This window comes from Periophthalmus magnuspinnatus, chromosome 6 (assembly GCF_009829125.3).
Source record: "Periophthalmus magnuspinnatus isolate fPerMag1 chromosome 6, fPerMag1.2.pri, whole genome shotgun sequence".
Classification (NCBI taxonomy): Eukaryota; Metazoa; Chordata; class Actinopteri; order Gobiiformes; family Gobiidae; genus Periophthalmus; species Periophthalmus magnuspinnatus.
This window is the reverse complement of record NC_047131.1, coordinates 31002208-31026249: the sequence shown is the minus strand read 5'-3', so window position 1 is coordinate 31026249 and position 24042 is coordinate 31002208. Positions and strand designations below refer to the sequence as shown.

The 24042-nt window shown below is 41.6% G+C and overlaps 1 protein-coding gene across 1 annotated transcript in view; it reads right to left on the bottom strand.

The window, feature by feature from the left end:
* The window catches only part of mob2a (MOB kinase activator 2a), a 92441-nt gene extending 69423 nt beyond the window's left edge, over positions 1 to 23018 (bottom strand). The window contains exon 1 of the mRNA XM_033967667.2: positions 22518 to 23018. Coding sequence (XP_033823558.1) covers positions 22518 to 22534 — 17 coding nt within the window. The 5' untranslated portion in view covers positions 22535 to 23018. The remainder of the gene's footprint in view (positions 1 to 22517) is intronic.
* Positions 23019 to 24042: the final 1024 nt, after the last annotated feature.

Below are 24042 nucleotides of genomic sequence, written 5' to 3'. Positions count from 1 at the left end.
CACAGGTGTTAACATTTTCTCACATTTCTCTCTCGTTTAAACTCTCTCAAAGTTCAAACCTTCGTAGGCGTCTTTGTCGGTGCAGAACGTTTCATCGACATTGTGGGTTTTGTCGGGGAGAAAACAAATCGCAAACGTACAGCACTTCAGAGTCACACTGCGATCCAACGTTTATGTGAATTTGTCTGAACACATTCTGTACTGGACAGGAGACACGGCACGGAGGAGACTGATGGACAATGGTCTACAGTCCAACAGCCAATCAGGACGCACGACACAATGGTCTACAGTCCAACAGCCAATCAGGACGCACGACACAATGGTCTACAGTCCAACAGCCAATCAGGACGCAGAACACAATGGTCTACAGTCCAACAGCCAATCAGGACGCACGACACAATGCACGTTCATTTGCTGCAAAAACACATGCAAAATTACACCAAAAAAAATCCACAAAACAGCGAGACGGCAAAAGGTGAACCACAATATAGTGAGGGACAACTGTAAACACACAAAAAAAACTCAAAACAAAACCATGGCCACCCTTTGAGCCGTGGTTTGCACTTTTGACATTTCTTGACCCAGACAAGAAACAGCTGTGAAATAAAACTGTTTCAGGAGACTTCATCATGAAGCTTATCGAGAGAAGGTCAAAGGTTTGCGGCGCCGTCAACAAAAGCAAAAGGTGAATACTCTGAAGATTTGAATAGAAAATATCCGAAAATATAAAAACATTTGCCGTCTTGCGTATCTGAAAAGTAGAAAATGGTGGTAAACAATGAGAAAAAACACTGAATGAGAAGATGTGTCCAAACTTTTGACTGGTTGTGTAGCTCAAAAGTTGTAGAAACTATCAAGGATTAGTAGTTTTCGTAGTCGTTTTTTCCGATGACGACATAAACAAGGCGCTTCCCACAGCTGAGCGCAAAGAAATGACGTGGGTTTTTCACTGTGCGTCTACTGTAAAACCCCTTAGCCAGACCCATCTGTGTTTACATACGTACAATTCCTTAAGGGGCCACCAGGGGTCAAACTCTCGTGTCCAGTGTCTTGTGATTTCTGTTTTTGGAGCGGGTTTTTTTTTGCTCTTTCTGTCGTTTCTCTCCTCAGAGGACGAGTCAGCAGCTTCCTTACAGTGACCCCCGGCCCTGCAGCGGAAATCCCTCTGTACTCCCTCTGCACTCCCTACATAGTCACGGTGAACTCTGCCTCCTCCTACACTTCCGCTCGGTCAAGTGGAGCCGTGAGTGACTGGAGGTGGGAGAAAATCTGAAATATTCAAGAGAAAAGTTCCTGATAACTTCGAATACATTGTTGGATTTCAAAAAGGGTAAATCATAGTTAAGTAAAATGGTAACTGGTTGCATTTTTTCCACTTTCAAGACACTCAAAATCGCTTTACATCAAGAAACCACTCAACCGTTCACGCGCATATTCACCCACCAGTGTACACAAACTCTCAGGGGATTGACGTGGGTTGAGTGTCTTGCCCAAGGTCACAACAACACTATTCTGTGTATCTGTGGGAGCTGGGATCTCACTGTCAAACTTTGCATTGTCAGATAACTATATGAATATTTTTACTCTTACAAATTGAGTACGGGAGTCATTTATTACCTAAATATTAAGCTGTCTTTTATTGTTTTAAGTTTAACACAAAACAAGTACGATTTTTAATGGGAAACACCAATTTTTGCAGTGTCAAACGTCTTATTTATTCTGTTTAATTAGCCCCATGTGGCATCAGAGGTGTACTACATGGAAACATACAGAAGTGGAAGGATATATCCAGATTACATGGGGCAGAGGACAGTTTTTGACACCTTACGTAACTTAAATAAAATGTTAAAGTGTTAAAAAGTAGTATTACTTTATTACTTTGAGCAGGTTTAAGCTGTAGAGGGGTGAATACGTCGCTTTTATGACAAATTATTGGCTCGTTTTGCTGTTTGTTTCATTAAAAGACATGAGCTGCAGCAAATAGTCATTATCTGGCATTATTTAAATTGATAATGTGCCATAAAATAGTTTCTCTGTTGCGATATATCAGCTTCAAAATGTGTTAAATTCTGGTGGAGCAACTGTTTTTTTCATGATTATTATTACCCGAGCAATCTTTTTTGAACAGAATACTAAATTTTTATGTTTAGGACGATATAATGTTCTTTTTCCCGCCCACCCCAGGTCATTTTTATAGGAGTTTTGCGTTCTACCTTCATCCGGACTGTCCTAAACGTCTCACTGGCTTTGTTTACCATTTGACCCGTGTGGCATCAGAGGCGTCGCACACGTAAGCAGGAAGTAGAGGGATATACATCAGGGCTATAATACTGCGGAGGACAGGCTCGTCAGAACACACATCTGAAACATATGGCTGCTGGTGCTCAACTCTCAGGTATTAAGCCTCTTCCATCAGCGTCTCCCTCTAATCTCTCAAAGGCCTGTCTGCCGTGGAATTTAAAGCAACAACCACGTCCGTGTCACAGCGAGGTAGAGCTAGTATCAGACATTGTGGTCGAATTTTGAGTTGGCGCAATTTTCAAACCACAAAGTCGTCTGCCAAAGCACGAAATCTCACGTCTTTCTATAGTAAAATCTTGTTTCAACCTCGACGGACATGCTTGGAAATGTGATTCTTGTACAAATATTAGACGTTAAATCGGTTGGTAGCGTGTTTTTCCGCTGAATCGAAGGTTGGCGGTTCGATGTAAAGCGCTTTGAGTGTCTTGCAGGTGGAAAAGCGCTGCATAAAACAAACAAAAAAACAAAACAAGTACCAGTTTAACCAACAGCGCAGCAAGTCATGATCACAAAACTCGCCAGACAAATCATAATTAGATTTCTCTTTTCAAAATTGTGCAGCCCAGCCCTAAAAACGAATACCGTACCGAACTGAATAAACAAATCTGAGACGGCAAAAAAAAAAAGTATTTACGGAGGCGTGCTCGGTGATGTCAGCCTCGTGTTGAAGCCTGTCGGAGACTCCAAACGCACAACACGCCCAGCCACGCCCGGCTCATGTGTCTCTACAATCACATGACTGTACTCGGCATATCGCTTCCTCCTCAGGACAGGCCCGGCGCTGGGATAAAGTTCCATTTTAAGGCTTTTCTTTTGGTTTCATTACAAAGACTATTGTGCGAGGAAAGTGGAGCACAAACCTCGGGACGCAGAGGGAAGTACAGACGGGGACAATGACGACGCTGTGATCAGTGATGGGAAGAACGTGTTTAGTTACAGAATACTGAACGCTTCTATTAAAATGTATTTTGTAGTATATTGTGTTACATGGCCCAAAGGTGCTGTATTCTGAATGTTGGAATACTTTCACTTTAAGTTGCATTATTATTATTATTATAAAAAGTATGACATGGGAATCAGAACAGGTTCATGTTGGTCTCACTGTTTGCCGTGCATTTACTTATTGATAATTACAGCTTTAAGGAAAAAAATAAGGAAAAAAAGAAATCACATGCATGCACAACAAGACCACTTTTTGTACTTTTGTGAGGTTTAAGTCATGCTAAAATGTTGTTACCTGCTCAAAAACACACCTGGAGTTGCGTTTTGTTTCATTCACACGTGTTTGGAGATGTACAGACAAATAATAAAGTGTTACTCAAAGCTCAAAATGCTCTGTTCCACCTTGTGATGTCATGAAGTGGTAGTTTTCAAGTTACGAGCTTGACCTTTTACCTTTTCTTCAGTAGAAATTTGCAATTCCAGGTGCTGAAATGATCCAAATTATTCTAGAAATGAAGGTGTGTGGACTTTAAAAACATAGTGGAGCACTTCCTGTATTACCACATGATGACATCACGAGGTGGAACAGTATTTGAGAGAAGAACTCAGCCTAAATATGCAGGATTTGTGTGTCAAACATGTGTGAATGAAACAAAAACACAACTCCAGGTCCGTTTGTGACGAGAAAACATCATAACACAGATCATAAAATGGCGCACTGCTAACACGAGCCCTTTAAACGCCGTAACCAATCGTGCAAACGCTTCGCAACTGATCTGAGCTTTTCTCCCGTTCTACTCCACTTTTCTCAGATTATGTCTTAGCTCCAGAAAAGGTCAAGCAGCACAAAGAAGACCAGGAAGTACATTCACCATGACATCACCTTGCACTTCCTGTAAGAGGCAGCTACACAGGAAGTCCTCTGTTGAAAAAAAGGTCAAGAGCGCCACAGCTTCACGCTCCTTGAGTAACACACGTCTTTATGAGCATTATGACCACACTTTCCTGTTTATTATGTACATTCCAGTTTGTTCTAGGGCTACTGGGTACTGCTGTAATCCCATTTGGACAGGCTGGCCGTGACAAAAGACACTAGCAAACCGTTAAACATGGAAGCTGCTAACAGGAAGATGCAGGCGTGTGATTACAAAGGGGTTTAAAAATAGCTAAGAAGGAGAAAAAAAAAAACGTGAAGGGGATAAGAAGGCAGCAGCGAGGAGGTGCACAGCCTCAAGAACTAAGATGAACTTGTTTCTTTAAAGAGCTATGCACAAACCCGCCTGATGCAACCAATCTAATCCAATTACAGCACAGACCAGCCTAGCTCCAGCCACCAAGGGCAAAACCTTCAAGTGTCCCACAGCCCACTGGCTCTGCACAGAATTAGCAGCTCACCGCCACATGAAGCCTCGCCCAAGGGTGCTGATCACATCTGTGGGAAAGCGGCTCCCCGTCACCGCTGAAAGAGCTTCGAGCGTTGAGGTTTCGTAGCACCCAGAGCGAGATCTTAATCAGCAGGGTTTCACATGCACTTTAAATGCTATTAAATGACTCCACTGGCCAGATATAAACGTTCAGAAACAAGGAACAAACGGTCCATCAGGGCTGCATTAACGCTGGATTTATTAACGTTAATGTTTTAGAGACAACATAGAAAGAATGGCAGCGACATTTTTGTGATCAGGAAAGAATTCAATGCACAAAACATAATGTAAACATACTAAAAATGCATCGATCTGATCCTGGTATAAAACATTTTGGGGCAGATACTGAAACATTGGCAGGATTTGATATCTGCTTCCAAATATCAGCTCAGCCAGTATCCTGTTTGGACACGTAATAAGAGTATTTATGAGTCAGTCGCCACGAAAAGTCTCAGAATGTTTCAAATTTTATTCTAACACTGTTGTTCTAAACTTATTTTGAGAGATGAATAACGGCTACGTAGCATATTTGGATCACGTTTGTCTTATTTTATTTTTGTTTTAACTAAATAAATGCTGCAGCAGGGGGCTCGGGCATTCGTCCCAGATGCCACCTGGACGCGTCTCTGGGGAGATGTTTCGGGCATTTACCACCGGGAGGAGGAAGACTCAGGACAGACTGGAGGGATTATGTCTCTGGGCTGGCCTGGGAACGCCTTAAGGTCCCATCGGAGGAGCTGGAGGACGTGTCTGGGGTGAGGGAGGTGTGGGAGTCCTTGCTTAGACTGGATAAGAGGAAGAATATGGATGGATGGAAATAAATGCCGTTTTCCGTCTCTGCTGGTACTCAATATCAACCTATACCAATGCAGATACTTAAAGCTATAGTATCGAAATCAGTATCGGAACTGAAAGCTGGATCAGTGCATTTTTAAAACATACTAAGCTCCGCAGGGCTGCAGCTCATCACTGTTTTGGCAGTGGATGAGTCACTGAAACAAACAGGTGGAAACACGACTAAAAATATTCATGAGTACATTAGTTTTTGTTTATTGTATTTGTCATTTAATCAGAAAAGCATCTGTGCACGTTTTACATTTAAAGTCCAGGAAACAATTATAATACAGTTATTTTGATGTTCGACCCGTCACAGTTCAGACGTGCAGCTCTTCTCTTCTTCTCCGGTGCAGCACAGACGGATGTGGCCTTATATTTCCATCTCTTTTTCCGACTCCATCTCTGTCCCTGTCACAGCGGCCCGGGCCCCTGCTGCTAAATGTCCCCTCAGTATTCCACAGCTCTGATACTTCTAATCTGCCGCTGTGACCGTGGACACTTCCATTTATCTTCATATCACTCCATCGTCTGAGCGGCCCCGGTTTCCTCCTTCCTCACTTTTTATATTCTCCATATAGAGTTTATCAGCTGCGCTCTCGCCCCTTCTGTCTTTTATCTGCTTCTTTCAATTTACTCAGGTGTGCATTATCTTCAGGTCTGACCTAGATTTTAAACTTTTTTCCCCACAAACTTTGAGCAGAAAGTTGTCAGTCAAGACACTTGCATAACGTGAACGCGCCAGGGTCACCAACGGCAGCGATTATTAAACTGACTTATTAAAATGAGCTGCGCCTGATTCTTACGATTTTAAAAACGTGAAAAACAGAACTAGTTTATTTTAAACGGTTTGCAGAAGTCCAAAGTTAGTCCTCATTTTCCTAAAACATTCCTTGCACCCATACATGCTTTTCTCAACTTTTAAACGTCAGAGAAGTAACACTAACAACAACTTTAATGCATTATTCGGTCCATCAGACAGCAAAAAGTGGTCTTATTTTGACCCCAAGAGGACTGAGGCATTTTTACAACGTATTTTTACTTTATTACATGAAAAAAAATCAGCTTTAAAATACAAACTAAACCATTTATATCGAGAAGCAGTTGAGAACAAAACCAAACTGCAGTATGTCTGTGTCCAAATGTCCACACTATGTCCTACTTATCTCTATTTAGGGGTCATGAAAGTGTCCAGTTGGTGACGAAAGCAGTGAACTAAAATTCTCCACAAAACAGCAAGAAAAGTAGTGTCCAACGCTGCTCACTAGACCGGTCAATACAGGCCAGAATGCACTGTGGGAGTCGGAAAAACAACAGCAGACAGCAACTGGTCTTTAACTCGACATAACACGACTGAATAAAAGCAGAAAGTGATGTTTTATCACACTGATTATGAATAAAACACTACATAAACAAACCGTTGCTGTGTAAAGTTGCTAGCATTAGCCGTTTAGCCGTTTATCTTAGCTTGAGCTGTTAAAAAAAAGCAATAATTTCCAGATCTCAGACAAAAAACGTGTTTATGAGATGAGGTCCAGCTTGACGAAACTTTTATGGTTATTACTAATCCATAAATACTCGAATTTCATCACTATTTATGACCGAAATCAAGTTTTTCAGTAAAGAGTGTGAGGCTATGTAGTGAACGAGGGGTCAGGGGCTAGTTTGGACGCAGCTTAAGATGGCGTACGAGCGTTACGTCACATGATCACGTTTGCTTTAATTGTCGTACACTGTCAATCCGGTGGGAGAACAACCACCGAAGAAGCTGCAGGCAGTGAGTCTTATTTTAGCCGATGTTAGCTCGCGGCGAACCATGACCGTGATCCACTTTGACAACAAGTCAAGCTGTTCCTGGGTCAGTGGCAGCGGTCGACCCCCTTCAAAGTGACAAGAGGATCCTGCAAAACAAAAACACCCCAGCCTGTTTGGACCAATAAGCGGAGAGCGGCTGATTGGACACTTTAAATGTCCCGTCTCATTGGCAGAGTCGCCGGAGAGCTGGACGGGTCAGGGTGTGTTATGAAAGAGCAAACAACAGCGATGCGATGCCCCTCTTCTGCCAAGGCAAACGTCCAAAACTGAAAAACTGAGACCCCAGAGTTTATACACGAGGCCCGGTGACATAAACAGGGCAGCGCAATCTACAGGAATCAAATGGAAATCAGAGTTTGAGTAGCACAATAATGAAATCAGAGTATTTTGATGATAATTTTGCTGCGTTTTATAGAAAAATCTGGCTGTACCTGTAGTTTAGTTAGTTAGTTTAGTTGTAGTTGTAGGCCTGCTCACTGGCCTCTCCAAACGAGCCTTAACACAGCTGCAGTACATCCAGAACGCTGCTGCTCGGGTCCTGACTAGAACCAGGAAGTATGAGCACATAAGTCCTGTGCTCAGGTCTCTGCACTGGCTTCCTGTAGCTGAAAGAATAGACTTTAAAGCAGCTCTGCTTGTGTATAAGTCTCTCCATGGCCTAGGTCCAAAGTTCATCTCTGACATGTTAGTGCCATATGAACCATCTCGCAATTTGAGGACTTCAGGGATCGGCCTCCTGCTGGTGCCCAGAGTCAGGACTAAACATGGGGAATCAGCGTTTCAGTTTTATGCAGCTAAAACTTGGAACAGTCTTCCTGAAGATGTGAGACAGGCCTCTACTTTGACAATGTTTAAATCCAGGCTCAAAACTGTTCTGTTTAGCTGTACAGACAACTGAAAGGTTTTTATTCTGCACTCTTCTGTTTTAATGGTAATTTTATGATGATTATTTGTGATTATTTATGTTTTGATTTGTGTGGTTTTAATGTCTTTCTTATTCTGTAAAGCACTTTGAATTACCTTGTGTACGAATTGTGCTGTACAAATAAACTTGCCTTGCCTAGTTTAGACGTCTACAAACATGTTCTGAAATACATGGGATTTATGTTTTAGTTTATCAGATTTCAGTTAATGATTTGCACTCTGAACAGAATCAAACTTTTAAACATTAATCATAAATAAAATTGCACTTAGACTTGTCACTATAACACATTTTGAAGTTCGATATATCGCTGAAGTACATGGAACTGCCTCCCTGCACATCTGAAAACCACACAGAGCCTGAACTTTTTTATTTAGAAAAGCTTATTGTTGATGTTTTTTAGCATTTAGCAATTAGTATTGGTTTAAAGTTCTCGTTTTATTGCAGCACTCTGAGTTTTTATGGAATGAAGAGTGCATTATAAATAAATTATTAAGTAACTATAGACGATAAATGATAATACTCAAACTCATTTACTCCACTGACGCAATAACGAAGAGCAGATTTAAACCACAAAACTAGTCTAAATCTACAATATTGTTAGAAAATCATTACCTGAAATAAATAAACAGCAGAATGAAACACTTTAGTCGTCAGTTTGCATCTGTAATGAGTCAAACAAGTTATTAATTCGACATTTTACGGCTTAAATCTGATCATAAAGCAAAAAATAACCAAAAATTTCCCAGTAATGCAAAGAAAAAGTACACACGATAAAAACTGACCCCTCAAATATACAGTTTCAGCTTTAATATACTGAACGAGAAGTTGATCGTGCACTTATATTTTGCAGGAAAAAAATGCAATACTGTTCTTTTCTTTCCACAATCGTGCAGCTCTCACCTATACTGCAACAAAACATTATTAAATATCAGGTACACACTTCATTTTGTATGAGTAAGAGTTAGATTTTATGAGCCAAATAATAATAAAGTGACAGTAGCTCAGTTGGTAGAGCGTTAACACTTTACTGTGATTGTAAGATTAGAACCAGGCTGCTCGTTAATCGCAAAAAAGTTTGTCTCGAGTTGAGCTGCATTTTCAGAAATAGTAACAGAGAAAAGGAAGTGTGCAAAATGTGCAAAAATCTATAAACATTTTGCACATGTGAAATAGTAGAAGATGCGGACAGCACCTTCCTGTTGATCTTACGTCACTCTGCAAACACGAGCGGCTGGTGGAGGTGAAGTTTGTGAAATGCAAATTGTTGAATATTTTGAGGTTGAACGTGACGGATGTGAATCGAATCTACAGAGCCACAGGTATCGGGCTGGGCTCCATGAAACGGGCCGATGTTTGGTTGCATCACTGTCCTTGAGGTTCTGAAATGAGCTAAAAGTTACAGTTACAGCAAATGAGGAACATTAGAGGAAGAAGAGGCACCGAGCTGATTTTAAAAACGTGAAAAAGCTGCAGCCTCGTTTCCTCCAGATCCTCCAATTATCTCCCAGTGCAAATGCAGAGAAAGACAAACTGCAGAGTCACTCCAGGATCACGTTTATTTCTGGGCCTCTCCACGTCGCACAGAAAAGGCAAAGTAAGACGGGGAAGTGGAGGAACGTCTGCGGAGAGGAGTCTGCGGACTACAGCAGCATTTACAGTGTGTGTGTGTGTGTGTGTGTGTGTGTGTCTCTAGAGGCGTGTGTGTCTTTAGATGTGTGTGTGGGGTGTGTGTGCCTGTGTGTCTCTAGACGTGTGCGTATCTTTAAATGTGTGTGTGTGGATCTTTAGCTGTGTGTGTGTGTCTTTAGAGGTGTGTGTCCACGAAGAGGAGCCTGCAGACTACAGCAGCATTTAAGCATGTGTGCGTCTTTAGATGTGTGTGTCCATAGAGAGGAGCCTGCACACTACAGCAGCATTTAAGCACGTGTGTGTCTTTAGATGTGTGTGTGTCTTTAGATATGTGTGTGTGTCCATAGAGCGGAGCCTGCACACTACAGCAGCATTTAGTGGGTGTGTGTGTGTACATGTGTGTATATCATTAGATGTGTGTGTATGTCTTTAGCTGTGTGTGCGTTGCATGCGTGTGTGTATATCTTTAGATATGTGTGCACGGTGCCTGTGTGTGTGCATGTGTGTGTTTAGATGTGCGTGAGTGTGTGTGCATGTGTGTATGTCTTTAGGTGTGTGGGGGTGTGTGTGTGCATGTGTGTGTGTCTTTAGGTGTGTAGGGGTGTGTGTGTGTCAATGGCAGGGCAGGTAAACCACTGTTTTTTGTATTTTTTTTTTATTGTCTGTGCCATTTCATTTTGTTGGCATCAATTTAAAGAGTCAAAAACAAAATAATCAGACACTTCACACAAATACAGCCGTTATCTGCCTCGACATAATTGACATGAACAAAAAAAAAAAACAGGAAGAAGATAAACGTCATAAAGCTGCTCCGCTCATGGGTCATTAAAATAAGCATTTCTTTCATAATCGTTCTGAGTCACGGCGGAGCCTCGTGTGACTTTACAGCCTCCTCCTCGTGTCGTTTACATTTTATTAACTTCAATATTTCCCTTAGTCACACAGTCCTTTATTATTTTGTCCTTCTGTATTTTAATTTATAAAAACTAGTGCAAGATCTGAAATCGTGATTTAACGAGTTCCACGTTTAGTCGAACAGATTTTTTAAATGAAGGTTGAAACGAAGCGACTGAAGGTTTTTACATAAAGATTCACAGGTAAAGGAAAAATGAAATGGTTTATTTTGGACTTTTTGATTTCATAACACGAGGGCCAGATCAGGCACAAGACCAGGACTAGACCAGGGCTAGACCAGGATTAGACCAGGGCTAGACCAGGGCTAGACCAGGGCTAGACCAGGGCTAGACCAGGGTTAGACCAGGGCTAGACCAGGGCTAGACCAGGGCTAGACCAGGGCTAGACCAGGGTTAGACCAGGGCTAGACCAGGGCTAGACCAGGGCTAGACCAGGGCTAGACCAGGGTTCGACCAGGGTTCGACCAGGGTTAGACCAGCACTAGGGCCAAGACAAGGGGCAAGACAAGGGGCAAGACAAGGGGCAAGACAAGGGGCAAGACAAGGGGCAAGACAAGGGGCAAGACAAGGGGCAAGACAAGGGGCAAGGCCAGGGGCAAGGCCAGGGCCAAGACAAGGGCCAAGACAAGGGCCAAGACAAGGGCCAAGACAAGGGCCAAGACAAGGGCCAAGACAAGGGCTAGACAGGGCTAGACCAGGGCCAGACCACGGCTAGTCCAGAGCCAGACCACGGCCAGACCAGGACTGCCCCAGAGCTGTTACTGGATCAGTTCCCGGTGTCACCTTGCTGTGACACACCTTTGCACTGTGACAGCTGAGCTTGTACAGTGCACCAGGGCCCCTCTCCTCACTTTTCACTTCATTTTGAAACTACGAACGAGAAAACGAGAAAACGAGAAAACCCTCCTCCTGCTGCCTGAAAATACACATTTGTACAAGCAATGAAGAATATTGATTCGTACGCGCTTTAAGCCATGGTAGAATGTAGTTACGTCCTCAAAAACAGACCTGGAGTTGTGTTTTGTTTCATTCACACATGTTTGAGTCTGTAAAGAGTTTAAAAACACAACGGAGCACTTCCTGTATTACCAGTATTACAGGTGTTTTCCATCTGAGAGAAGAACTGAGCCTAAATATGGAGCTCTGCGTGTTAAACATGAGGAAACAACATTATAACAGATCAGAAAATAGTGTAATATGGGCTCTGTAAGTGTAATCTTCACAGTACTATCCTCACATACTAAACAGGCGTGACAAAGTGGGGATTCATAAATATTCTCGTGTGAAGCCTGAGGATGCTCCAGGCTGTACAGATGAACAGATCCTTTCATAAACAGGTGATGAATTTTAAACCCATCACTGTAAATGCGATGAAAAAGTAGGTTGGCCATCGCAATCTGTCAGAAAAACAACACTGTATAAATGTATTTATAAGGGACTACGATGATAGAATGACTCAATCTCTTAATTGCTTGTTGAACTTTGATACGGGGAACTTTTATTACAAGATCTCATGATTGTTTACGTCTAAAAACAGGGTCGTATTGTTCTGTATTTGAACAGGGTGCTCACGAAAAACAGTGTGGTTCTCATTGGACTCTCCCTGTAGAAATAAAACGAAAATAAATGAAATGAAGATTGAAACTGAATCAAAACAGTAATATCTATGTCCACAAGAGGCAGTAACTCTTAGGTCAATATAATCTCCTTTTAACAAATAACCCAAGATGTATTTTAAACCTTTTCAATCATATCCGTGTGATTTATGCGCCAGATAAGCCGTTTCTCTCAAATCTCACGCTCAAATCTAACGCTAATCTTTATACAACTGAAACTCTAAACAATTACAAACTTAACACTCAGTTTGACACGTGTCTCTGCAACAACACGATCTCAGGGATGAGCCTGGACAGATCGAAATTGGATGAGGCACGCGCTGACAATTTACAGTGTTACTCGGTGTTTTGGTAGGCGTCGCTATGGCACCGTTTGAGGGTTACGCCAAAACGATCAGCGGAACATCATGTCGGAGCGGAGGTTGTTCGCTTTTTTGTCGAGTTAGCCAAAGTATGAATGATAAATGATTTGTTTATAATGCATTTTAGCATTTAAGACCTTCATTAGGCCGACTGTTGAAGTCAAAAGTAATCAAACCTGTTGCTAACGTTAGCGGGAGCAAAAACAGGGAAAGAAGGCGTTATTATCTGTTATTAATGTTCATATCTTGATTTTACGGACAAAATAGCGAAATAAACACCCCAAAAATCATATAGAGCAGGTTAATACGAACATTTTAAGACCAAAATGAACCCGACAGCAGCAGCTACAGAGAGAGGGACGACAGATTTTCTATGTAAAGTGAACGGGAGCCAGCCTGGCGTCGATGGAGCCAGGAGCGCGCCCAAGCTCACTTCCTATTTGGACCGCGGCGGCTAGCGGATTAGCTATGTCCATTTATACATCCAGCCTGAGTGCAGATGATTTCTCCGTCTCGCAATTTAGCATTTAACTCCTCCATTAGGCCTGTTGTTGATGAAGCCACAAGTTGGTCAAGTCGAGATCTAGACGAGTAAAAATGGCGTTATAAAAACACAGAAATAGTAGCGTACACGCCTAAACTCTTCGTGTGGGGTTTAAAAACAGCTCTTTAGCCTCCGCTGCCTTCACTGAATGGGTGGAAACATAACACAGTCGTGAATAAATGATGAGTTTAACACCATCAGTCATACGATGTCACTTCAACCACACACGAGATGCAGAGCGTGGACCCGTTTTCCCCGAGGCTCCAGCGACGCCGGCGGGGCAGGGGAACCGGGCGACCTGCCATTCAAAGTGGTGAATTTGTGAACTCGTCATCGTTAAACCTTTGGCTGCCTCTGCGGGTGTTAAAATGTTGGCTCTGGCTTTTGTAGACGGTGTAATTGTAAAGCTATTCAGATATAACGTTATAATTAAATTTGTTGCAGAACTCCGGGAAGACGATCCAGCGTCATACCGAGCGTCCGCAAATATCCAAATTAAATAAAGACTTCAAAAGACGAGGTTGGACCCTGCAGACAGACTGGGCCTCGGGTAGAGCGTACAAACTGGAATATGGGGGATATTTTTGATAATCTGATGATATTTCATAATCCGTAATGAGTAAGGATGTCCCGATCCAGTTGTTTTGGCTTTTTTTTTTTTACATTTCCCATTCCCGATACCGATCCGATCTCATCCTGACTCTGATCTTCCAATTTTTTATGATTTTATTTACATAATTTAGCCTGTGCCTTTATGAATAATTGAGTATTCCACAGTGAGCCCCCAGTCAAATTAAAGTATTACCAGATTACTTTTAAAAAGATATAACTGTTTTATGTCAAACTGCGTAAGATTTTCACTAAAAGAAATAAGATTTTCACTGGATCCCCTTACTCCAAGCCAAGTAGTCAGGTTTGTGGAGATGCAAGCCTGTTCAAAGTAAGGGCAGATGTTTTTCAGTGCAATAAAGACAATCAAAATGGGAAAAAAACATGCTTAATTTGTTATAATACTGTAAAATTATGTCAAACTCATTCACAGCAGCTTCAGCACATAATGAGACAAAACATTACCTAATATTTCTGAACTGTTTCTAAAGGCAGCGTGTTTTTCATCGTTTTATTCATGTTTAAGATCTGTAAAAAAGAGAGAACCCTGCCCAAAGCACATGGCTACTTAACATATATAAACAAACATTCACGCAGCTCCTCCGAGGTTTGTCCAAAGTTTGGTTTTCACTCTTAGGTCTTAAGGTGACGACATGGCAGAGGTAAAACAAACACCATCTGTCGTTAATAATGTTTTTAGCTGTTTTAGCGCTTCCTCAGTGTGTGTTTAAGCTGCTCTGGGTGTTAGCTGTAGCGTTAGCAAGTACGAACCTGATCTTTTCACCAAATCTGATCCAAATCGATGCTCTAAAGATGCATAGATTGACGGTTGATAACAGTGGTGGATCAGTAGTCATGATATCCCAATGAATAAATATCGGAATATGTTCAGGAAATCTCAAAAACATTGCGAAAAGTGGCTGATTAAAGTCAAAAATGTAGTAAAGTTCTGTTGTAATCTTTCATGACATGGCTAACACACCTCCGCTCATAGGTACACGGACATTTGAGAACGTTTTATGGCTGTTTTGATACACAGGGATAGTCAAAAGCTCCAATAATCAACATTTACAGGTACGAAAATCAGCAAATGCACAAACCAAATCACCAGTCTCACACCACACTGTTTTGATTTTATGATCCTACTTTTCTGAAAATAAACTGTTGGATTGTAAAAAATAGTTTCTGGGTCAGTCTTCTTAACGCTGCGTAAAATAAATGCAGACAAAACATTTATAGAAGCGCCCTGCCTTCGCTCTATATCCGCGCTGATGCAGTGACAGAGCGGGTTAGTGTGAGCTGAGGCCTGCGTGTCTGCCATAACCCATTATCAGCACAGTGTGTGGAGAGGAGGCCGCCACCTGCCCCGCTCTGTCTGTGCGGATCTACGTGGAAATGAGGGACAGGGGTCGGACGAGGACGGGGGCGAGGAGGTGCTGCGTGCGAAAGGAATACTGGGAATACAGGTTACACAAAATGATTCGTCACGCTCGCAAATAGCGTCACACGTGATCCAAAAATCTAACACTATGCATTGATTAACTGTTTGACCTACAAGTGGACGGCACTGGACTGGAGGCTAGTGCTGTGCTTTATAAACACAATCCAATCGAAATTATAGTCTGAATTACAGTTTGCGAGTATTAGGGATGAACCGAGCCAGCTTTTTCAGCTTCGTTATTTGTCAAAACCTGATATCAGTGTAGAGACGGAAAAGCATTTACTGTATTTTCCAGACTATAAGTGTCACTTTTTTCATAGTTTGTCCAGGGGTGTGACTTGTACGTGAAATTATTAAAAGACATAATTTCACGTCTTCGTTATTGTCACACCGACTTAGCGTGATGTACTGATATTCAGCCTGTTGGTCTCCATTTTAATCTTAATATTATAACTTGCCTTTAAAAAGGTAAAATGTCTGTTCTTGGTCTCGGATTTTGTAAAATAAATTTCCCCAAAATGCGACTTATAGTCCAGTGCGACTTATATATGTTTTTTTCTTCATTATTTTGCATTTTTTTGGCTGGTGCGACTTGTACTCCAGAGTGACGTACAGTCTGGAAAATACGGTAAATATAATTAAACTTATATGAATAAACTTATAAATAAATCCACTGTTTCAAGTACTTTTTTTTGCATTAGTTTCCGTGCAGGTGTAGTTTTTTGAGTGCAGATGCATAACTTATATATGTTTTTTTCTTCATTATTATGTATTTTTTGTCTGGTGCAACTACAGCATTTCCTTTAAACAAAAATAATAAACGACAAAACTGGTCCAAATGTGTTACGTGTTTCTCCAGTATCCACACAACAGCTTTGTGTAAATAAATGTTCAAACACTGAGACTTTATAGCCCGACTACGACCAGGAAAAAGTCAAATTACATCAACTTATGTCCAAGGAAGAATCGATATTTGGAAGCCGATATCCGACCGAGCAGATTTTTCCTATATCTGATCCCGGCTCGGTGCGTCCCAAGTGATAGTATAGTATAGATAATATTATGTCTTTTTTATCAGAACATCTTGCTGTAGCTGTAGTTTCGAGCTCTGAAAGACGCTCTGACATTCATGTGATTCTTAAATTCGTTTATCAGTTCATGTTTCAGTCTTTTCTCAAACGTTAATGCTTCTGTTCGTGTTTACAAAGCGCAGGAGGAACAGCGCTTCACTTCACATAAGTTGCGATAAAAAATATTACATTTTCAATTAGATTTTTGTCAAAATAACGCAGCCCTGATCTGCCGTCCTCACTGTCGGCGTCACTACTGCCTGTCCAGTTTTATCTCTGAGGCTTTTGCTGAGTCACACTAAAATGAATAAATATTTAAAGACGAGGCAGAGGACAGTGAGAGAGACACTTCTGTGTTTAGAAAGAGACATGTTTGTGTCTCAGTGCTAACGCTAATGCAAATTTTGAGACATAATTCACATAAAAACACAAACTGAAGTATTCTACATATAAAGATAACTGGGTAGACTTTATTTTTTATTAATTTGAACTTTAAGAGGTTGTTTATTTTATGTTTTAGTAAAAGTGACTGTCAGGTTTGAGACACAGTGAGCTAGCTAGCACGCTACAGCGCACAAAACACAAGAAACCTGGTTCTTTAGGTCAATAACAACAAATGCAGATGTACCTACGCTCAAAAGTACAACCGCACAGTTACATGACAACTTTTCTACTAACAGAAACCACAGAATATATTTCATTTTCAGCTGGACAGTCACGGTGTTTGGAGAAACGTTAGCAAAGTTTAGAAATGCTCAGCCGCAAACAGGGGAAGTTTGGTCTATTACTGGCTATGACTTCCCTGTACGGCTACATACAACAGATACAGACCCCAAATGAAAAAGATCGAGTACAGTGTTTATCAAACGGCGGTACGTGCAAACAAGGCTCTCTGCGGTTTGAGTATTTTCTTAATTTAGGGTCAAATCTATTCATGTTTTTGTTCTCATTCGGGTTCATCATTATTTAAAACGTTATACATGTTTTAATCTAATTTTTGACCATGTTTAGCCCCAATTTAGGCTTGATATATTCTGGATTTTGTAGTTACGATAGTCACAATAACACATTTTGAATCAGGATATATTGATACTGCGGTAAAAGATGATATTTAAACTACTTTACGTCACTTATACCACAAAAATAATGCAAGATAATCCCAGTAAACACATTCTGAATAACAGAATGTACCGATAATTAGCCATAGTGTGTGCGTGTCTGCGTCTGTCTGTGCGCGCAAATCCAAAAATTGTCAAAAACAGGTCTTGCCTCACCTCAGACCTCTGCCAAGGCACAGACCCAATCTCAGAATCAGCCCAGGGATACACCCAGTTCAACGGCACTTTTTAGCTCAACTAGGATCAAAAATACCAGTAAAAAACAAACTGTGACGGCTGACGCTGGGGCTCGTTGAAACTTGCCTCCACGTTAACAGTCATTAGTATTAGTAGATTTCAGGTACGTTTTATACACTGCGCCATATTAAGTCTGGGATTCACAAACTTTTCAAAACAGAGACCCTCAAATTAGGCAAGAAACTGACTCGGGACTGTCGGAAAAGTAAAATTAACACCTGTAATAATCGTAAAATAAGGTTTAATGTTGTTGATTTGAATACTTTTTGTGTTATTTGACCTAATTTCACTAAAACAAATCATCTTTAATTAAAAAAAATAAAAAATGTGTTAAAATATATGCATTATAATGGTTAATTTATAAATAGAAATCATCAAAAACAGCATTTATTTCCTTTACATTTAAAAAAAGTTAAATAAAATAAGACAAAACTGATCTAAATGTGTTACGTAGCTCGTTTATCTCTTTGTATAAATAAAAATGTCAAACATTATGAGACTTTCTGAGCCTTATTAGATCAATTTCTTGGCCTAAACGATATTTGGAAGCTGATATTCGACCTTGTAAATTTGTCCATAGCGGTGCCGTTATCAGATCGGTGCATCTCTTCGTGACGTCCGCCTGATGTTTCGCGACCCGCACTTTGAGAACCGCTGCATTAGGCCAACGCCGGACTAACGGACGATGCGTTGGCGTGCGTCTTTGTATACCATTAAGAGGCAGGTGAGCCGAGTGCACATAACGATCAGGTTAGAGTGGCCACAGTCTCTGCCTCTCGGCTCGTTTCGCTCTCAGTGCAGCTCCAACCAATCCATCTAAAGCAAAGGGATTAAACATCTGTCAAAGCGTGCCCGTATCACCCAGCAGGAAAACACACAACTCCGCCGTGATTTAGCTTCCTGTCCGACGGCCGAGACAAACGAGGGCGCTTCCTCCTGAATAACACACAGACTCTGCGTTAAACAATATCAGAGCGTTTATTATAACAGTATCAGCAAAAACACATCCCTGCGGCTTCTGTGTTCAGTGAAAAAAAAGCGTCTGGTAAATGGTCACGTTTTTATATAGCACCTTCGAGGCTCAAAGCGATTTAAATCAAGAAACTACTCACGCATTCACACACCAGTGGACGCAGACGCTAAGGGCGAGGTGGGTTAAGTGTCTTGCCCAAGAACACAACGGTATTCATCTGTGGGAGCTGGTTAGGCAGTGAAAAGCGCAACTTTGAAGTGGAACCAAAATTTGGAAAGAAAAAAAAAACCACTGACATCAAAAGAAAAGACGTGTCAAACTTAATAATGTCAAAGAATGTCGTTTGGAAATGCTTAAAAATAGAGACAAAGACGAGCTAAACGTGAGCCATTGTGATTATCTGGATGCTGGCCAAAGATCTCATTATTTATACGTCTTAATAATAGAAAATTAATTTAATAGGTGTGATATTGTCACTTCTCACGCGCATTATTTTAGACAAAGAGATAACAAATTTGAAAGAACAATACATCACTGGAGTAAATAGACGATAAATGATAATACTGAAACTAGCGTATGTCACTGCACAAAGTAGATTTATCCTCCAAAAAAACTATTCTAAATGTGAGATATGGTTAAAAAACTAAAATAGGAATCAATAAATAGCAGAATGAGACACTTTTGTAGTTAGTTTGCATCTGTAATGAGTCATAGAAGCTTTTTATTCAACATTTTACGGCTCAAACTTAATCGTAGAACAGGAAAAGTAACAAAAAGCTCCTGACTAGTACTAAGAAAAAGTATATTGTTATTGTTATAAATGATTTTTCCGTGTAACATATACTGAACGATAAGTCGATACAGTATTTATCATGACAGACCTAGGGATGGGTGATACATTGGCTCCAAAAAATCAAATGTTTTCTCAGATATCGCATTGGTTTGATATTGGAAATTCAGTCGATATTTGGCATCAATATTTTGTTTCATTTGCTGCCACAGTTTCTATGCGTCTGGACCAGTTCGTCCTCAGTGCATCATAATTTGTCCTTTTGAACAGACTAATCGTCACGCTGGAGGTGTTCTACATGGATGTGCGTCGGTGTAATGTTTACGAGTTACCGTGGAGACGCAATGCAAACATTAGCCACCGCAGCCAAATAAGTTTAAGATAGTTTGAAAACCCAGGGGAAAAAAAAAAACACAAAACAGATTTAAACAGCTCATTTTCAGGAGTTTGTGATCAATACGAGCGTTCATGATCCCGATTTTCAACAAACTAACTGAAAAACCACTTGCTAATGCTAGCTAGCGACTGTAATATTATTTGAGAGTGACTTGTTTAACAGCACAAATCAGCTCACCTGTTGTAGTTCCAGCTAAGTCAGTCCAAGTTCTTTCTGGTCGTATTGCGTCGAAATAAAACTCAGATTAAAGTCTAAAAAAAGCCTCAGACAGAGCAGTGCTTCCCGTTAGCATTAGGGAACGTTGATGACGACAGCTGGAAAGTATCGACATAAGAGCAGTTTGGCAAAAAAAGACAGAAAAGATGATTTTACATAGCAGATAAATGCATTTTGTTATTGTTTTCGTTAATGTGTGACCTGTGGCGTGGGCCTTTTTATGGATTTCAAAATCTCAAATCTTATCGGAATCAACTTAAACAAAACCCGTATCGTCCCATCCCTAATTATACGTCTGGTCTTTGCTGTTGCTGCTACTCCACAGTTTACCCCAAACCCTCCTCCATCACTCCACTTCTCTATAATCATCTGCCCCGAGCCATTTACATCGATCACAAACGTGCATCCGCCCCATTCAGGTCGCCTCAAATTTCCCTGAGCTTCTCTTATTTCATTCATCAAACTCTTTCCTTAACGTGAACGGTTCTCCCCTAAATCAGCTCCTTTCTCCACACCACTTTACACGTCAGCCGAGGTCACGGAGACGTCGACTGGGTCTATATGTTTGCAGTGATTACACGCTTGGTTAACTCAGAGACCAAACTCGATCTGTGACGCATGCCGGACACTAGCCCACGTGGTTTCAATGTCTTTTTTTATTAAACTGAAACCAGTGCGTTCCTTGTAATTGGTAAAAATAGACGATAACCTTTTAAACTGGCTGCTGTGCCTGTGACATTAATGAGTAAACTAGTTCAGGACTCAATTAGCTTCTTGTCGTAACTAGGGATCAGATATCGGCTTCCAAACATTGGTTCAGTCTATTTCCTAGTTTGGCGTCTAAACTATGTACTGGTAGTGACTGGCCCAGAAAGTCTCAAAAAGTTAGAATTTTTATTTCTGCAAAGCTGTTCTGTGGTTCACTGAGGGATGAGTAACAGCTAGATAACACATTTAGATTGGTTTTATCTCATTTTTTTTTTTTGTATAAAGAAAATAAATGTTGTTTTCAGTCACGAAATCGGTATCGGAACTGAAATCTATAGGTTCATGTCTTTAAAATATGTTACACAACTACTGAGACGTTTAGGCTGTGGTTGAACGTATGTAGGAAGTGGAAACAATTAAAAAAACTGAACTAAAATGGAACATACAGGGTTATACTTGCTGCATATTTTATCAAAGAAAATCTGCAACAACAGACTTTTAAACAACATCAACTCCTTGTAAATTGTTGAGTTAAGGTTTAACCCATTAAGCTGGAAAAAGTGAGCCCCAGTTACAGAAGCATAAAAAGTGGAAGAAACTAAAGAATCAGCACAACCCTTTTCTTTTGACCAGTGTCAGTTTCCACTTTTGTGCTGGTGGGGTCCAAATGATTATCTTAGGAACAGACAGTGTTATTGAAGAAACACCCCTGACACGAGCCTCCTCCCTCTGCATCTCTGTCCAAACTTCTGTGAGTTCACCTGATAACCAGCACTGACCTCAGACACACCTGTCCAAACAAGTCCAGAGTGCTCCAAGAGTCTGCAATCAATATTTAGATAAAAGCACTGCACTGCTATGGATGTGCAAAATGTTTTTATTTACAGGTTTGCAGGGAAGTACACTAAAGGGTTGGTCAACTAAAAGCAGACCTTAAGTAAGTTCATTTGTTGGAGGAAAGTTGCATCAGTGGAAGCACCATGAGCTCAGCCTCTGCACAGACATGAGGCTTTAAATGAAAAGCTTATGGAGGAAACAAGTGCAACAGCAAGTGCCAAATCCAGCACAACTCAATCAATTATGCAGTCTGAAAATGATTAGAATTATAATCATCATCCTCATGGAGCTCATAATCCACACACCTCATGTTAGCATGTGAGCTAACGCTGCTTTAGAACAGCGGCAAGTGAAGGTGCACCTTGCACAGGAAATAAACTTAAGTCGAGCCGCGTTAGCCGCTGCTAATGTTAGCCCAGCTGTGATAATCATTCCTATAAATAAGGTCCTCGTTCAGCGAAATGGCCTTTACAAAGATCTCCTCACGGCCATATGTGGCCACTGCCAAAACTGTCCCGTGAGTCAAAGAAAAAAGAGGAGCCTAAATCGAGCCTGTCCCCGGTAACGATCCGCTGCGTTTCAGAGATGAGCGTTTCCAGGGGCTACAGCTAGCACCGCGCGGCTAGGCTAAGCTAACGGCTACCGCGGAAACATTCACCAATATGTACAAGAGAAAAACAGACAAACATCAGCACGACAGTGTCACAGACCCACACAGCTCATGGCAGAGATAATAACTGAGCTGCTGTGGTGCGTGGAGCGTTAGGACAGTGCGTGGTGTCATTGGAGAGGAGTTTAAAGCTAACAGTACTCACCCCATCAGCCAGTCCATGGTGTGTGGAGTTAGCGCGGCTAACGCTAGCAGCAAATAAATCCACCAGGAGCTGGAGCCTCTGGTTTATCCCTCCACCAGCCTCGCGGTCCTGGCTGCCTGCCCCGGTGTCCCGGTGCTCTCCCCGGGCCGTTTCCGTCCCACCGCCGGGTCCTGGCCGGGTCACTGCCAACGGCACTTAAACTTTGAACAGATGCCCTTGTTTTGATCCTGCGTTAGCTCGGAACATGAAGTGTCAGTGATACAGTTGAGTCTAGTGTTTGTTACAGCAGAGCATCCAGTGTCTGAAGCCCAGAGACACGCGGGTGAGAGCGGGACGGGCGCAGGGTCCGGTGTGGAGCGGGGCGCGGAGGAGCGGTCTACTCCTGAGGTGCCGTGGTTCCGTTTGGTCACCTCTGTCATGTAGCTCTGTATAGCCTCTGAGCTAACTGTCTTAACCCCTCCACAGCTTCTCCTGTCTGTGCGAAATCCAAATCAGAGTCCGGAAGTAAACACAGACCCGACCCACCGTCCCCTCCGTGCGTAAAACACCGTCCCCTCCGTGCGTAAAAGTGCGTGACACGGCGCGCAGCTCAGGCTTTGCAGTGGGAGATGTAGTTATTTCACATAAATGGTGATGTTATGGCAGTTTGCTCTGTGTTTTATAGTTACAACAGAACAGATCACAGAATAAACAACAAATAATAGATCCTAAAAGAAGAAGTTGCAGCTCAGTCCAAACAGAGCTCTCCACAGAAGCACAGAGGTTATAGTCTGTGCGTGCCAAATGAAAAGTGCTGTGTGTAATCTGCTATGTGCCAATGTCTCTGTCCTGGCAGCAGAGGTAGAAGGAGCCCAAATCACTGGATTTATGACTTGGGGCAACACCTAACTCAGCAAAGTTCATAGTGCCCAGACACAATACAGCTGGTTTTATTAGAGTTTATAGTCTACTGTCCATTTCAAACACTGTGTCTGTTCAGAGAATTGGCCACTGGGTTCTCCGAGGCTGTGGTGAGGACTATAAAGTTTATATTATTATGATTATTAGAAGGTTAGACTGATTTACAAAATGTGTTAAAAGGGGATTAATGGTGCATTATAGGTATTTGCGTGTGAAATAGACATAATATCAGACGATCAGTGTTTTATCTCTTTGTGCTCGCTTCTTGCATGTGCGCATTCCCCAAAACCCTTCACCTTTGGCTCTCTGCTCCTCCAGACTCGAGCTTTCTATAAATAACGGTGGCATTGACGCGACACGGGGCCAAGGAAAATGGGAGCCCTGTTAACAGCAGGCAAAGATGTGTGATTGGTTCAGTGACACCTCTGCGCACTGTGATCACCAATCAGCTGAACAAGAGGCGGGGCTAGGGACAAAAAAAAATCATCCAACAAAGAGTGACACCACGAGCAGCCACACGGGGGCGCTGTGGGATCTCAGGAAACTACAAGCACCTGTGCCATGCATCACCAAGAAGGTCATTTTTATATGAAACTGTCATGGATGAAAATGGACAATAAACATG